The sequence below is a fragment of the Xyrauchen texanus genome, chromosome 47 (assembly GCF_025860055.1).
Source record: "Xyrauchen texanus isolate HMW12.3.18 chromosome 47, RBS_HiC_50CHRs, whole genome shotgun sequence".
In the NCBI taxonomy this organism is placed as follows: Eukaryota; Metazoa; Chordata; class Actinopteri; order Cypriniformes; family Catostomidae; genus Xyrauchen; species Xyrauchen texanus.
Window position 1 is genome coordinate 10994825 of NC_068322.1, and position 16807 is coordinate 11011631.

General features: G+C 37.3%; 3 protein-coding genes across 3 annotated transcripts; all 3 read right to left on the reverse strand.

Moving 5' to 3' along the window:
• Nucleotides 1-3958: 3958 nt before the first annotated feature.
• Nucleotides 3959-5882, reverse strand: LOC127638737 (interferon gamma 1-like). Its single transcript, XM_052120434.1, has 4 exons — nt 5754-5882; nt 5226-5303; nt 4715-4918; nt 3959-4096 (listed from the first exon to the last, which is right to left on the reverse strand). Exons 1-4 carry the CDS (start codon nt 5880-5882, stop codon nt 3959-3961), a joined length of 549 nt encoding a protein of 182 aa, XP_051976394.1.
• Nucleotides 5883-8799: 2917 nt separating this feature from the next.
• LOC127638740 (interferon gamma-related-like) lies at nt 8800-10171 on the reverse strand. The gene is made up of 4 exons (XM_052120436.1): nt 10031-10171; nt 9342-9404; nt 9044-9253; nt 8800-8892 (listed from the first exon to the last, which is right to left on the reverse strand). The coding sequence occupies exons 1-4, from the start codon at nt 10169-10171 to the stop codon at nt 8800-8802; spliced, it is 507 nt and encodes a 168-aa protein (XP_051976396.1).
• Nucleotides 10172-12774: 2603 nt separating this feature from the next.
• On the reverse strand, nt 12775-13992 carry LOC127638738 (interferon gamma-related-like). The gene is made up of 4 exons (XM_052120435.1): nt 13840-13992; nt 13312-13374; nt 13017-13226; nt 12775-12843 (listed from the first exon to the last, which is right to left on the reverse strand). The coding sequence occupies exons 1-4, from the start codon at nt 13990-13992 to the stop codon at nt 12775-12777; spliced, it is 495 nt and encodes a 164-aa protein (XP_051976395.1).
• Nucleotides 13993-16807: the final 2815 nt, after the last annotated feature.

Sequence of the window (16807 nt, forward strand, 5' to 3'; positions counted from 1 at the left end):
ATTATTTTATTTCTTAAATAATTCTTTTAAGAATATATCATTATATTATTTACAATACACATATTATAATGATATTTTAGGGGGGACAACCCTCAGATAGGGGGGTCCTGACCCCCCACGATTTCCGCCTATGCACCCGGTCCCCAATCGGCCTGATGGGGCGCACGAGGGATAAAGGCGGCCGGTGACGATGGTTCGAGAGAGAGAGAATTATGGGTATGTCCGTCATGTGTGTTTATGTTTGTGTGTTTTGATTTAAGTTTTCATTCAATTATTATTTATATTGACAAGCCGGTTCTCGCCTCCTCCTTGCCCATCTTAACCCCCTTACAACTGTATATCAATATGTCTTTAATGTATTATATACTTTATGATATTATTTATTTCATACAATAACTGGAGCAGGCAATATTTTTAATGCAACATGAACAGATAACATGAATTCAGACAATGCCTCTTACCTTTTTACAAATTTTTTCAAAGGAATTGTGCTTCAGGAGGATGTTCTCGCCATCAGCAGCTATCTGAGAAGATCATTAAAAACTTCAGCATTTGAAATGTTCAATGTCTCCAGGGCATTTTGTGAATTCTGTTCAGTGAAAAATGCTTGTAAACCGAGTCTGCCCTTTGTTGACTTCCGAGATTACTTCCACGGGTATACTGTATGAAATCTGACTTGGTAAGGTACAGACTAGTTGGATAACAAGTGCATGCAGTTATTTGTATCCACATAATGACCAACGCATTCACGTTCTAATCCCAATGCACAACACAAGGCATAAGTAGTTGCTACAGCTAGATCAGCATACTCACCGCATCCTTGCTGACATCCTTGGCAATTTTCGCCATCACGCTCAGATCAAAACAAGGGATATCTGGGACACACGTGGCATCTTGGAACACCACTGCAAACTCGTATATTGGAATTCGTATAATGGAAGTGTGAGGAACAGAAACAAACACTGCAAAGCACTGGCCATACTCTGGTTCAAAGTGACTGAATGACAAGGTTACTGAACAGAGCTCCTTGCTGATACTCCTTTCTTCTCTTTCCTTCCTTTGCTTTCTCTCTAGCTCTCACCTTTGTATTTTTAGTTTCCTGGTGACATCAGATTTTTTCTTCTGTTAATATTCCTCTTCAAGATGTCAGTTGTGCTGTGGTTAAATGGCAATGTAATCTATTTTGGGGTTGTTTGAGCTGGGATTGTCACTACAAAGTGTGTATTTTTCTGGAAGATTCGCATTTTTTGAGGATGTTTAAATAAAAGTCTCCACAAAATTGTAAAACAGCTATATAATAAGGTCATGACATTTGTGTGGCTTGAGGATGTTCCAGATTCTAAATCTGTATTTAAACCACAGTTTGGGTCAAGGAAATATCATTAGAGGTAAGCGCGCCATGATAATTATACTTTAACAACAGTAATTAATCATGTTGTATTTGCATGTTATGACTCATGGTGGCCTAGACTATCAGTAATAGACCATTGAATCGTCTAATGGATAATAGAATACTTTTTCTCACAAATATTAACAATTTCTTCATATCTTAGCAGTAGAAGGCCACTTGATAGTAATCATTTCCAAAGTAAGGCCTTTTTAACCAGATGACTGAGGTGAGATTGTTTGGAATATGTTTAAACAGCTAAATCAAAATCCATCCAAGCTTTCAATTGTGTTTGAAAGCCTCCAGATTACTTTCCAAACTTCAAGTCTGCTGTACACCTTGCTGTACAATCCCCACACTCAAGGAATTTCCAACTTTCAATGTCATGAACTCAGCATGTTGACTACCTGAAATCATACAAAGGGGGTTTGGGGTGGAGATGGGTAGGGGGGACTTTCCAGAGACAATGTTTCTCATTAAGCACTTTGTCTTCATCAGCCTTTTTTCTAATTCCTTGAAATGCAGGTCTACTGTCTGTAAACAGGAAACTGTTTTGAGCTACTGTCCCACTGTTCATGACCTGTACCTGGCCATCTAAAAATAAATATCTACACACCTCATAATGACTGAGCAATGCATGTCTAAAACAGTTAATTCACCCAAAAAGGTCTCCTGCAGAACACAGTCACATTTTACCTGCATTGTATGGAAAAAAATAGATGCGGAGGAAGTGAATGTGACTGAGACTGTCAGTCTCTAAAGTTCCACAGGTTTAGAACAACATGAGGGTCATGTTTTCACTTTTGGATGATTTCACTCTTTAATGCAAGGCTTGTTGTTTTTTGGCAAATGACAGACAAAGAGTATTTTTGTGTAGGTGACATTTGGTCATGCTTAGAGCCTTCTTACCAGGTTTTCTAAAGGCATAATTTTACAACAGATTTAAGGCTGCTCTGAGCAGGCTCTGTGCCTAATCAAAGACAAAGTGCTACATAAAGGGAAGACTAAATTATGATTCACATTTTGCACATTTAATCGTCTGCTTAGATAAAGCTTCTACTGGCAAATTACAATGCCATCTTTTCTTCCACTACTTCTCATGTGATGTGCTTCAGTAACAGCATAGCTGTTCATGCAGTGTTTTGGATGCTAGTGTCTCTTAACCAGCCAGTCTTCCTTGGTCAACCAACTTCACCAGAAAGACCATGTTGGTCAACCAGCTTCACCAGTTAGGTTTAGTTGGTGCTTGTATGGCTATGCTGGTCCACCAGCTAGACCAGAACCAAACTAATTATACTAAACTAATAAGAACTAATTAGCTTAAACCAACTTTTGTGCAGAAATTGATGCTGGCCTAAGCTTGTTATTTTAGCCGAGTATTCTTCGAGTCTTTGAACTAATTATGCCCTTCTATTTTGCATATAATACACCATTGTTACACCTTATGCAGCGACACTAGGGCATAGTTTGTCTTTGATTTCTGTTTTCACCAGACTATTGGAGTGCAAATAGCCATGCTGTTTGGCAGGTGCTATTTACACCTAGCAAAATGGTCACATTTTATACACTTTCTGTATTTTTGCCTTTGCATGCTAACTGTTAACTTGAGCATGTGTGTCAGTCACTAAGTCAAATATATCTGTACAAAAGCCTTTTTCTAGGACTCAATCCTGAAAATCTGGATAAGGGTACTTTTTCCTGGCTGCCACATAATAAGAATACATTTCCAGCTTCACTTTTTTTGAGGAAGTGAAACATTATATTAGCTTATTTGTTGTATTGTGTGTTGTATTAAACCTGTACACTGACAGATGGAGGCAAACCTGTTCAATTACATTTTTTTATTTGTATTTTTTATCTGGAAGGTCTGTAAGCATTATGCAAGAAGGACATTATTTGTATTTGTTCCAAATAGGTCATCTTTTATAGAAACATTCTACTTTCTATTAATTTGACCCAATACATAGTATAACTTGTGTTTACTCTAAACATGCTTGTTGTATTCATCTATCTATCTATCTATCTATCTATCTATCTATCTATCTATCTATCTATCTATCTATCTATCTATCTATCTATCTATCTATCTATCTATCTATCATCTGTCTGTCTGTCTGTCTGTCTGTCTATCTTTCTGAGCCAAGTCTATGCTAATGAGACCGATGACAATGACTTTCTAATGCTAGGTGAAGAAAGGAGACATCTCCATCATATTCTCCACCTAGTAACCAGTGTAACTCTTGAGTACCGTTATTGAGAAGGACAATTACAGTATCAATAGTAGCAACAGACTTGACTGATTGGCACATCACAACAAATCAATTAAAGCAGAACACACATGATTAAATATTAGTCATTTTATTTAGTCATAGACCTTACAACTCTTGCCAATTTACTAGCAAGTTATAGTTTAGTATAGTACAATTTTCAAATAAATAATGAAAGAAAAAATAAATAATGCCAGTTTCAGCTATTATGTGTTGTGCACAATGTGTACAGCACATAGTTATTGTGCCCAACACATACTTTTTAAATAGAATAAATAGAACTGATTCACCACCATTTTTTATGTTAAGACTTTTGCCTTCTGATGCTTTTGGCTTGTCGTCTCCTGCGGTCTTTATTCTTCATGTTTCTCAGTTGTGTTGCTTCCCTGTAGACTCGCTTCAGCTCAAACAATGCCTTGTGCTGGACAATTGGGTCATTTTCCTGAAATGGCATTTCATCAATGATGCGGTAATGTCATGTCAAATAAGCATATTAATATTCCCCCATTTGTTACTCTTGGAAAATCAAATAAATGAATAAATATGCTTTAATATCCAATCACTCATGATAATTCTACAGTTTTATTTGAAAGATTTTATGTTCTTTTCTTTTTGGGGGTGGGGGGAGTGGGGGTCTTATTTATTTTAAGCAGACAGAAAAATGTTTTGGATGACTCTACGCTCTTACATACAGGGTTTCTTTGTATATATCATATCTAGCATATTTGTAGTGCATTGTGAAAGAAAGAATTGGTTCAAGATGCCGGGCCCACAAACCTTGACTGCCCGCATTTAGAAGTAAAACTCCTTTTGTGTGGTTACCAAAGGCGGCTTTTTAACCAAGGTTTGTCACAGCCAAATTGTAGTGTAATACCAAAATGTTTCAAAACTAATGGATCAAGCTCAATGCCAATATGATGCAAAGGTTTCTGCCAATTCTGCTTGTGCAGTATCTTCACAGTAGATTTTCAGTGTTGGCTTGTAGGTAAGTTTTCCATATGTTCAGTGCTACCCTGGTTTCAAGTTAACTTTACAGAATCTTCTGAAACTATTGTCTCACCTTGATTGCCCAGAAGGTTTCTGCATAAGTCTTGAGCTCAGCACTTTTGCCTGGGAAGAAGTAATCTTGCAGATTTTTCAGGTGCCCCTGAACATGCTCCAGTCTCTTCTTGGTAGATTCATCCTGGCTCTCGTTCTGCATGCGAATGATGATCCTACTGTATGTGTCCATTATGATGCTCATCAAAAGATTCTGCTCACTTTCCTACCACAAAAACAAGAACAATGCACAGGATATATCACATGGTATATGTCAAATCTTCTATAGCCTCATGTTATACCAAAGCCATGTGACTTATTTTCTTCTGTGAAACACAAAAGAGACGTTGGGCAGAATGAATGGTGGCTGAGGCTAACATTCTGTCCAACATCTCCTTTGTGTTCCACTGAAGAAAGAAGAGTCATTCAGGTTTTGAATGACATAAAGGTGAGTAAATGATGCAAACGTTTTCGTTTTTGGGGTGAACTATCCCTCAGAGTCATTGTGCACAGTGTTTAAGGCGACAATTTACCTCAAGATTCACCTTTAAGTCTTTCAGGGCTCTTAGGAAAATGGGGTTTGCATTGTGCAGTTCGCGGTCATCTTTAATCTGAAAGAAAATAATGTCAATGTTTACATGGGTTACTGGTTTAGATTTTAGGGACTGCCATTTTTAACACTTCCAGTTTGTAACTGTGTTTTGAACATTATTAGCCCATCTGAAACCTACAGAGGAGACTAGTCTGGAAACTCTTGTACCACTGTGCAAGAAGACCCACACACAGGGGTTTCAGTTTATATGAATGGTAGACAATTCTCTTTCCTGTAATATTTATAGGATTACATTAACTCTCAAATATACCCTATTTACAAATTGAACTAAAGGCAGACAAATCTGTAAATCTTGCTCTTTCCAAAAGATCTGGAGTGATTTGTGGCCTGGCATTAGGTATCTTGCAGGCCGTTCTCTTGTAGCAGTACACCTATACTGCCCCATTTGCTGTTGATTAACCTGTTGATTAGTCTGGTTCCTGATGGAAATTCAAGTTGGTATACTTACATAGTATGTTTTAAGCTCATCAATGCTCTTGTTTAAGTTTTCAGGGACGCTGGCCTCAATGTATGTCATCCATCCAGAAGTCAGCAAGCATACTCCCCAAAAAAAAGCCATCACTTTTTGCTCAATCATAGTCCTTCTTAGTTTATAATTTCTCGCCAAAGTTTGAAAGTATTCCTAACTTTCAAAGTCGAAGATTCTTTTTTTTTTGTACACTGTCTCGTAGATTCTCACTGTGCTCTTGTCTTGACGATGGACTGAATGCTTCGAACTGTTTGAGTGAATGGAGTTTTTATAGGTTTTTTTTTTTTTTTTTCATGAGAGTAAGCAAGCGAGCTATGATATAGGTGTGAACTTGTGTGGCTGAATTTCCTTTAAATCACAATGCACCATGATACAGCTCAGCACCTTCAGGAACCCAACGCATCTTCTGCCTGGAATCCCGTGATGCAGTTATGGGTTCAGGCCACATCGGCCTTGTCAGAATGAATGTAGACTTTTACTGATGCTTCTATGGCCACCTTCTTTGAAGCTCCAATGATGCTCAAGTGTCAATGGCTGCAAATAGAGAAGGAAATAGTGGTTTTTGTCTTGTCCTGGGGTTTTGAATAATGCCTTTTCATCAAAGGTAGCAGCTGTTGAACGTATACCCACTTGTGTTAGTGTTTATGATTATGTCTTTTAAGAATTCTGAATAACTTTAATGGGTTTTCAATTGGAGAAAGTAGTTGGAAAAAAATGACGCAAAGAGATTCAGAAGAATTACTTGAGAATCATACATATGATCCGGCACCCACTGGGCTAACAGATGGTAAAAAGAGATGATGAGGTTAAGTAGATAAAAACAGATGCAACCAGCCTTTGAGGTTTTAACACTTCATCAGCTCATCCTTTCACACACATAGAGAGAGAGAGAGAGAGAGAGAGAGAGAGAGACTCAGAAGTAATGCATATAGTGTGAGACAAATACTGTAGGTTTTAAAGATGGAAGCTATTTTTCCTCCCAGACCAGCAGAAGTGATGCTACATCCAGCGACTACATAAGAAAATACAGTGGCATGTGGTCCCAAAAATATTTGCACCCTTTTCAATCCTTAAATCACACTTAAAATGTATGAATGTCATTGCATTTGATACAAAATATCAAACCAAGTGGCATCTGCAAACAAATTATTATACAGCTTTTCTTAGAACTACTGTAACTTAACTTTTCTGAACCATTTTTGCATGTCTTTTAACTAACTGGTGTCAAGATCATTTTTAGTGGATTATAAAATAATTTCCCCTCAAGTTTACACAGGTATCCTTGCAGAGTATCCACAGATTTAGTGCACCACATTAAGTATTTTAAATGTTCTACTAACATTTGACAACCCTTAGATTGCTCACATTACTTTTTGTCTATATCAATGTTTTTTTGTTTGATTGTTTTTTTCAAACCTAACAAACTTTTACTTGATTAGATATCTTGTAATCTAATGAGATTTAGTGAGACTTAATGGCTTCATCTGACATCTCAAGGAAATGTAAGTGCAGCGTAGTTCTAGCGGGAAGACTAGCAGCTGTATATCATCGCACCATTAGCTGGGTAATTCCTAGCCAATCACATGTAAGCCATTGCTTTATAAGTCTGCTCACAATCTATCACATTGCTGTTTCAGTGTGTTAACACAGCAACCGCCACCACCCCACCACCACCAGTTGAATCCCGTCCTGCAGGGGGTAGGCTCCTCGCCCCTGCCTCCTATCTCCGGCAGGATATGACGGTTCCGAGTACAAGTTCTTTGGACCGCCAGACAGGGCCTATGCCAAAGAGAGACATTACTTTTTTGTTTTATAGTCATCAAATAAATGTCATCTTAAATTTCACTCAAGTCATCTTGATAGAACTGTTTTCACTTGGCTTTATTTTAGCCTAAGATGGATCAAAACATACAGGTTTATTTTCATTATAATCCTCCTATAGATTGTAAGTGAAAGCTCCCTTCTTTCGTAATTTAATATCCCACAAACCATTACATTACACTTACTAAGACATACATTTAAGGGTGAATGTTAGGAAATCCCATTTTTACATGTATGAATAATATGATGGAAAGATGTGACTTTGTTCTTCTTAGCTGTTAGCTGACACTTAGACTCTGGACCTAAATGTTGAAGGTATGTGTCATTTTCCAAAGTGTCGTAGAGTTAGTTGATTTTATTTTTTATGCACCTGTGGTTGCCCTTGTGTAGAAAGGCGTTTCCAAATTCTCCCTGAATACCTCATACAGACCACATGGAAACCCAAAAGCATATTCCTTCTACGCACTGCTTACTTGTCACTTTCACATGGTTTCATCATTAGCTGAAAATTAGTCAATCAGCTTGTTTGTGTGTCCATTTTGAAGACACATTTTGTCTATTATGTTTGCAGCCTAACAATTTTTACTCTAGTGTGCATATTTCAGTTATCTATTGAACAAGACAAGGCATACATTTTTGCTGAATTAATTTTATTGTACTTGACGTTACAGCCAGAGCTCACAAAATCTTTAAAGCAAATGTACAGTTAATTTTGATTAGCATGCACCAGTTCTGTTCACTGTAATAAATGCAAATACTGTAGTTGTGGTTGTGTAAAAATAAGTTTGATTTTTAGTTAAGTTCCATTGTCTTATGGTGTAGTAGATGAATGGTTTGCAACTGGTTTTGTTTCAAGTCCCCGAGTTTACATTGGAAATCAAATGGCGACCCAGCACAGTCCTAAAATCATGAATCATACGAAATTGTATTTTGATGGTTTCATACACTTGGGAGCCAATAATTTACTTGCTGTCCTAAATATGCATGATTATATAGCTGCAACTAATGGAACAGACCTGCAAACCATTTTTGGATCATGATTGACCAGCAGAGAACCATTGTAGTAGAGTACACAAAATGACAATAAATAATTTTTTGTTTCATATAATTTAAAAATAAATATTACAATAGCAAGGCACTAGAATACTACATGTATTGAGAAGACATGACTTATGTCAGGATTAAGTCTGATTTCTGGATCTTCTCATTGGCTCTTGTGATGTTTTTCTTTGTGGGCCTGTTTAATCACCATGAGAAAGTCATTGAGTGCTCCTCCGTGGATTGTACTATTCTTCACCTGAGTGAGAACAAATACACATATTGTAACAAACCTTTAGCTTTAGTTAAACAGTAATTCCTACAAAACAGCAGTACAACTACAGGAATTTTTGTCTAAAATGCCTTTTACAGCACAACCTTTGGACAACTTTTATTGTGTTTATTCTTACCTTGATTGAGTGAATGTCCTGAAGTTCCCTCCATACTTTCTGTTCTTCACTGTACTTATCCCTCAAGTCTTGTACCATCTTTCTTACAGATGCTAGAAGAGTTTTAACTTCTTTGTTCTCAGACTTGTTCCACATGTCTGTAAAGATTTCTTCGTTGATTTTCAGCATTCCATCGAGTAACACCGTCTGACAAGTGCAAGAGCCCCTGGACTAAGGGAAACAAATATCTTTAACATCCAATGCATTCATTTATGTGCATTTTCATATTTTAGCCTCTTACACAGATTGTAAGACTTACTTTCAGCTGGTCCAAATGGGAAGCAAAAACGGACTTTCCAACCCATTCTGTTCCGAGTGTGTTCTGAAGAAAATGGAAATGTTTCAAACCGAAATTACTTTCTTCCATTGAATACAAACAGAGAAGTTTGACTAACTTCTTGTCATAAAAGTCAATGGTGAATGAGACTGTCAATCCCTAATATCTTCTTTTGTTTTCCATAAAATATATAAAGTCATACAGGTTTGGAATGACATGAGGGTGAGTAAATGATAAGATATTTTTTTATTTTATTTTTTTGTGTGAATTATCCCTTTAATAATTTAAGGTCAGGCAGTGTCACCAAGTTGTCTGGCATGGGTAACAGGATGCATTTTGCCTATAAAACCTTCACCAGCCCTGTTATACCATAATACATTAATATCCGCTATAGTACAAGGCTGCGCATTTGTTTTTATATAGTTTGGTACATCAGTGTTTGACGAGTATTTATTGTTGAGTATATTCAGTGGATGTGACTAGCTGTTATTAAAACATTACATTTTAGAACAGTCTCTTGCTGTTATTAGGTGCAAGACCAAATTTAATCATTTCATTATCATAGCGATCTAAAATTATTCATACTGCTTTCACAGAGAGAGTTGCTTTTAAACCCACTGCAGAAGTACTTTGAAAGTACTTAAAAGTTCAGGTGTGTAGACATCACTTACATAGTGCTCTTGCAGATGGTGGATATTTGTCATCAGCTGTTGGTGCTCATTTTTGGACTGACGAAGTCTTGATCCATTGGTTCCCTGAAGAGTTACTATTAAGAGTCCACACATCAGTACTATGTTGAGCCAAGAATCCATTTTCTTTTTACTTTTCGGAATTTCGTGCTCTTGCACTATGAACCAAGCAGCTGATAACACAAGGTCCTGACCTGATACTACTCAGCAGGTGAGTGATGTTGATGGGAAAGGGGATGGGGGTTTATATAGATGTGCAAACTAAAAACTTTGAAGGCGTCAGTGGATGCGCTTGGGGTTTTGAGGCTTCTGTGGGTTACTTTTCTATGAAATCTTCTTTTAAATCAGAGATTTACTGCTATAAAGTGAGTGACATCACAATAAACCTATACAAGGGCTTACTTGAGAATTCATAAGGATTTATATGGCTGGAAGAATTGGCAATGAGAGCAGATTGCAATCCATTCTCTGACCTTCATGAAACTGGGTTGAGGGCCTGTTGAGATGAATGCATGATGAGTCAAACTGAAAATGGGGTCACAATCAGATATTGTATCATAAGTGAAAATGAAACCTTTTATCTGAGGTTATAAATTGGTTTTATACCCAACAACAAGATCGAATGATCATCTATTTCATGTGCTGCTGCAAATCAAAATCCCAGTAGTGTGTGTGTGTGTGTATGTGTGTGTGCACTCTTTAATGTCTGCATATGTGTAAATGTGTGACTGTGTAGATATAGATGCAGACATATAACATGCATGCACATTGTGATTGTTTGTATGCATGCCTGTACTTGCATGTGTTTGCATAGGTGTGCATATGCATTTTTGGCCGCAAGTTTGTTTCTATGTGTGAAAGGGCAAATGTATGCATACCACATACAATTTGTGTTTAAAGTGCTCAGTGACTGCAGCTGAAGACCTTGTTATTACTAAATTGCTAAAAATTAGAAATGAAAATATTCTGCATTGCTTGTACTTTACATACTGTACATTTCATTGCATTGGTGAGTGATATGTGGTGATGTTAATTTGCTTAAGTAAACTTTTTACAGCCTGTGGCCACATAGATTTTCAGTTGAATTCCCCTTTAGACCTACTGTGGTGTAGCAACAACCAACAGTTCTCTGAATCTGAACGTCAGAAATATTAATAAATTATAAATTAGTTTTTGTGAGAATTCACAAAACATATTTCCATTTAGGAGGGTTTTGAGCCATCGAAAAAGAGAGCATTAACATCTAAGGCCTAAATAAAAAATAAATTGTGCAGATCATTTTAATACAGGTCAACTCCGACATTATTGAAGACTTGGACACAACTGAGAAATTCACTGTTTACCTCAATTTATCCATGTATCTGTCCATGTTGTCAGTATTGCAGAGGTTGAGGAAAAATTAACTGGCACATGCACCAGCAAACTAAAATTGACTGTATTTTGGAAATAAGCCTCCTGACCATAAATTAAATAAAATCAGCCCTCGAGTGCCCATGTTTTGTGACTTAATGAAAAATCTATGCCTTTAGATTAATCAATGTGCACACGCTGCACTAGCCAAATACTTAAATGGACAGTGTTGTAATCAATCACTCTATAGGCCGCGGTCAAGGACCGCTGTTATATGCATTTAGTTACAGTTGAGGCAGTTCAAGATCTTACGTAGCATCAAATTATATAATATATAATAATATACTTATATTAATATTTTTTACTTTGGTATATCAAATGATGGGGTAGCAATGCTTTTTCTTTGCGTATCAGTTGCCACACAATGCCACCATTTCCCCTGTGTATCCAAGATACGTTTGAACGTAGCTTAATATTGTACAAGCTGTTAATTAGCTATTAGCACACATGCTCTTGACACATTGGAGCCTTGGTGCCAATGCATTTGATGAAGGTTTTAGTCCAATCTTTGATGTCCCGGTCCGATTCTGCCTCTTTTTCTTTAACTACTGTATATCCTGCCCCCCTGTTCGCTGCATTTCTCTAATAAAGAGTCCCCCTCCAAAGAAAAGCTAAAAATAAAACAATCTTGCAAGATGCCTTTGTTTATGCTTTGAATTTGACTAGGAATCCAGCAGGGGACTAAACTGCTGATCAATTGATAATGTCTTAAATTAAGCATCTTTTGCTGATTTTATCAGCTGAATAGTTAAGAGACCTTAATTATAGCCAACCAATTTTAAATTGATAAATGTGTTTGGCCCATTAAAATAAAGGCTTTTTACAGTTGGACACTGAGTGCCTTGAACATTTTTCATGGGTATCTTAACCTTATATCTTTGCAGCTTTTTTATTTGGCTGTTTTTGTTTGTTTGTTTGTTTGTTTGTTTGTTTGTCTCTACTTTCAGTGTCTGTGATTTACTTGTTTGAACACATTGTTGTATTTTAAAAATGAACATTCAATTCTATTAAAACAGACAAAATTTAAGCAGAATTTGTCATTTTAATAAAATCACAATTTGTCATTTTAATAAAATCACAATCACTTTGTTAGCCACTAGAAAGACAAACTACCCAAACATTACAGTAAAGATTACTGTATTAGAAAAATACAGTGCAACAACACGCAGGTAGAAGCATTAGTCTCTAAAATAATAGTATATACAGTAGTCAGGCTGGAGGTAGCGGAAACATTATAAATAATACAAATAAATAATTGACTATGCACAGCCAGAGAAGGTCATACGATGAGTCCCGTCTCATTAGTAGGTAAGTCATCAGTAGGCCAGATTGAACACCATGAGAAATTCATTTAGTGCTCCTTTCTGGATTGTAGCATTCTTCACCTGAAGGAAAAACAAACATATATAATACATTGTAATCAACTTCTTTAGTTAAAGAGTAATTCCTTTTATAGTAACAATCCAACAACTGAATATTATAATCTTTGCAAGCATCAGCAATTCTGCTATAAAGACAACACAGTCTTAAAGACAACATTTATTGTCTTTATCCTTACCTTTATTGAGTGAATTTCCTGAAGTTCTCTCCATACTTTCTGTTCTTCACTGTAATTTTTTCTAACATTTGTCACATTAGTCATTATGTTTGTTAGATTGGTTTTCACTTCTTTTTTCTCAGACTTGTTGCTCATGTCTCTAAATATTTCTTCGTAAATGTTCAACATTCCTTCGAGCAACACTGCCTGACAAGTGCAAGAGCCCCTAGACTAAGGGAAAAATTTATCATTACCATTCTGTGAAATCATTCTTGTGCTATTCTTCTCTTTCAAATTAAGAATGGTTGCAACTTACATTCAGCCGATCCAGCTGAGAAGCAAAAACTGACTTTCCAACCCATTCTGTTCCGAGTGTGTTCTGAAGAAATGAACAGTGTTAAGAATTAATTGTGCATTTCTCCCTTGCTGTGATGTCTATATTATACCAGAATAACCATAATTCTTCTTTAATAAAGACCGAACAATGTCACCAATTTTTCATGGATGAGTAACAGATGCTCTCTCAGTCTGTCTACACAACCTCCATGTGCTGTGGTACAATGTTTTTGCACAAGATGCCTTTGTTTACTTTTTTTTTTTTTTGTCATTTAAATATATAAGGTTAGAATGCCATACTGAGGCATAAACCTGTTGAAAGTAATTCATGCTGATTACATAGTCTGAGTTGCTTTGAAACCTGCTTCAGAAGTTCAGAAACCAAATTTAACAAGCCCATTAGGTTAAGAAGACCCTTATTGATGATAAAACCCTTACAATAATGCAAAGGGTTTTCTTAGTTTAACAGATTTTTGCAACTGGGAACAGGTCCATATATGTTACTTACATAATGCTTTTGCAGAGAAGGAATTATGTCTGTCAGTTTCTTCAGCGTTTCTTCCTTGTCACTTGTGGATTGAGGAAGACGGAATCCTTGGGTTCTCTGAAGAGACACTAAGAGAAGTCCAAACATGAGCACTATGTTAAGCCAAGAACCCATTTTTACTTCTTTTGGAGTCCCGTGGTCTTGTGCTTTGAACCAAGCAACTTTAAACGCAGCGACCTGACCTAATACCAGTCAGCAGTTGCGTGATGTTGTTGAGAAAGGTGCCGGGGCTCCTTATAAATGTGCACAACCCAAAAAGAGCAACGTATGAAGGCAGCAGGGGATGCCCATCTGGGTTTGGGGTTTCTGTGGGCAACCTTTCTATGAAATTTCCTTTATGTTGGAGATGTCCTGATTTTACCCAACCCTATACCCCAGGGGCAACTTGAGAATCATATTTATTGACATAAATCACAGTGGCTTCTAAGAATAGCCATGTTTTAAGGACATATCTGAAACCACCATCAAACTAAGTTAAGGGCCTATTGAGAGGAACTTCTCAGAATCAGAAGGAGCTTTATTGTCAACTGTGCTCATGTACACATGGAATTTGTTTTGGTGATAGGAGAAGCAAGTGTGCACAGAACATTACAGTGAGACACAGAGTATAAAACAATGTAAGAGTATAAACAGACATATAGTGGTGGATTTCTCCTGACGTCCACTAACATCTCCACTGTTTTGTGTGTTCAGTTCAAGGTTGTTGTGACCGCACTTTTCAACCTCCCATCTGTATGCAGACTTGTCACTGTCGTGGATGAGGCCAATGACTGTGATGTCTTCTGCAAACTTCAGGAGCTTTACAGATGGGTCATTTGCAGTGCAGTCATTCGTGTACAGGGAGAAGAGCAGTGGAGAGAGAACGCATCCCTGAGGAGCTCTAGAGCTAATAGTGAGGGTCCGGGATGTTATCTTCCCCAGTCTCACTAGCTGCTGCCTATCTTTTAGAAAGCTGTTGATCCACTGACAGATTGTGGTTGGCATGGAGAGCTGGGTCAGTAAGAGAAGATCAGGCATGATGGTATTTAAGGCTGAACTGAAGACCACAAATAGGATTCTTGCAAAAGTCCCAAGTCTGTCGGGATGTTGCAGGATATAATGCAGTCCATGTTGACAGCATCATCCACAGACCTGTTTGTTTTGTAAACAAACTGAAGGGGGTCTAGCAGGGGTCCAGTGATGTCCTTCAGGTAGGCCAAAACCAGTTTCTCAAATGACTACATGGCCACAGATGTGAGAGGCGTTTGAAGCAGCAGGGAACTTCACACTGCTCCAGTGATCTCTTGAAGATCTGTGTGAAGATGGAGGCCAGTTGGTCAGTGCAGAATTTCAGACAGGCAGGTGAGACATCGTCTGGGCCTGAAGTTTCCTAGTCTTTTTTTCTCTGGAAGACCCGGCACACATCCTCCTCACAGACCATAAGTACAGGTGAGAAGCAGGAGGGGGGAGGAGGGAGGTGTTGGTGTGTGTGTGAAGTGAAGTGAAGATCAGAGCAAGGGATGGGTGTGAGACTAGGCTTTTCAAATCTGCAGTAAAATACATTCAGTTCATCAGCCATTTGTTGATTCTCTACAGAGCGAGGGTTAGGTGTCTTATACTTGGTAAATTTGGTTAACTTGAAGCTGTCAGATATAATTTTTATCAAAGAATTTAGTATCTAAAAACTATAACTGTTGTAATTGGAGAGTGTGTTACGCACACATGCAACATGCAGGTATTTTGCAAGTGCTTAATTGTATGCATGCATTTATAAGTGTATGCCTGCACTTGTACAGTATGGCTGCAGATTCTTAATACTAATATGCAAATTGATTAATTTAAACTTAATGCATGTTTGTACTTTTGATCCCAAATGCATTTCCTTGCATCGGTGGTGGTGGATTCGTGGTGAGCTTAATTTGCTTCACTAACATTTTTACTGCCTGTGCAGTGGCCACATATTTTTTCAGTTGAATTCCCCTTCAGAGATACTGTGGTGTAGCAACAAACAACAGTTCTCTGAAGCTGAACCTCAGAAATCTTCTTAAATGAGAATTTCTCAGCAATTAAAGCCAAGCTTTATATGTCGATGTAGTTTTATATAGGTGTGCATTAGATTTCCTGTACTTTTAGCATAGTGTATGTACTAAATTTGCAGGTGTGTATAAATGCATTACCAGACATGCATCCGAGAATGTGGGCATTGTTCTTTCACCAGTATGTTCTTAGTCCAATGTTGCACTAACTAGTCATGAAAACAATTCACTCAGTTGTTGTTAAACAAGTACAATTGAACTACTTAAACACTTGAACTTACACTTAAAAAGAGCAGTTATCCTTTTTCTTCTTCTTCTTTAGGAAGGCTTCTCAGCTTGAGGTCAGCTTCTCAGTCCCACTGATGTTTAATTGAAACATGAGCACTCTTGGAAGGCTTCTTTTTGAACAAATTGCCCAAACCAGATTTCCATTGATGAACATGGTAGCATTAAACTAAAACATTACTGCTTTTATGACATAGTGACACTTAGTGAAGTTGTTACTTTTAAACAATGATCACTAAAGCCACCAGCCATATAGGCCACAATAGTTTTCACAGTGAATTACAAGGGGACATTTTGGTGACAATGACGCAGAATAGACGTCCAACCCCAACCTTTACCATCTGTATGTCAAGATAAAATGAAATTGTGTCACAGAGAGAATTTACCATGGCTAGTTTTAATGAATGGACATGGATCCTTTTTCATGTCTCTGTTCGTTTACAGTGAGGTGCAGAAGCAGTGTTTTAGTTTGCTTTTTTACTTATTTAATTACTGCAAATTGCAAATTACTCTATATTATCAGCATAACATATTGAGAGAAAAGTTTAATTGAGAAAATTGACATGTATTTGGTACTGTATGTACCCCTTTTGCTTTAATGACAGCATGCACGTGAGCTGATGGATTAC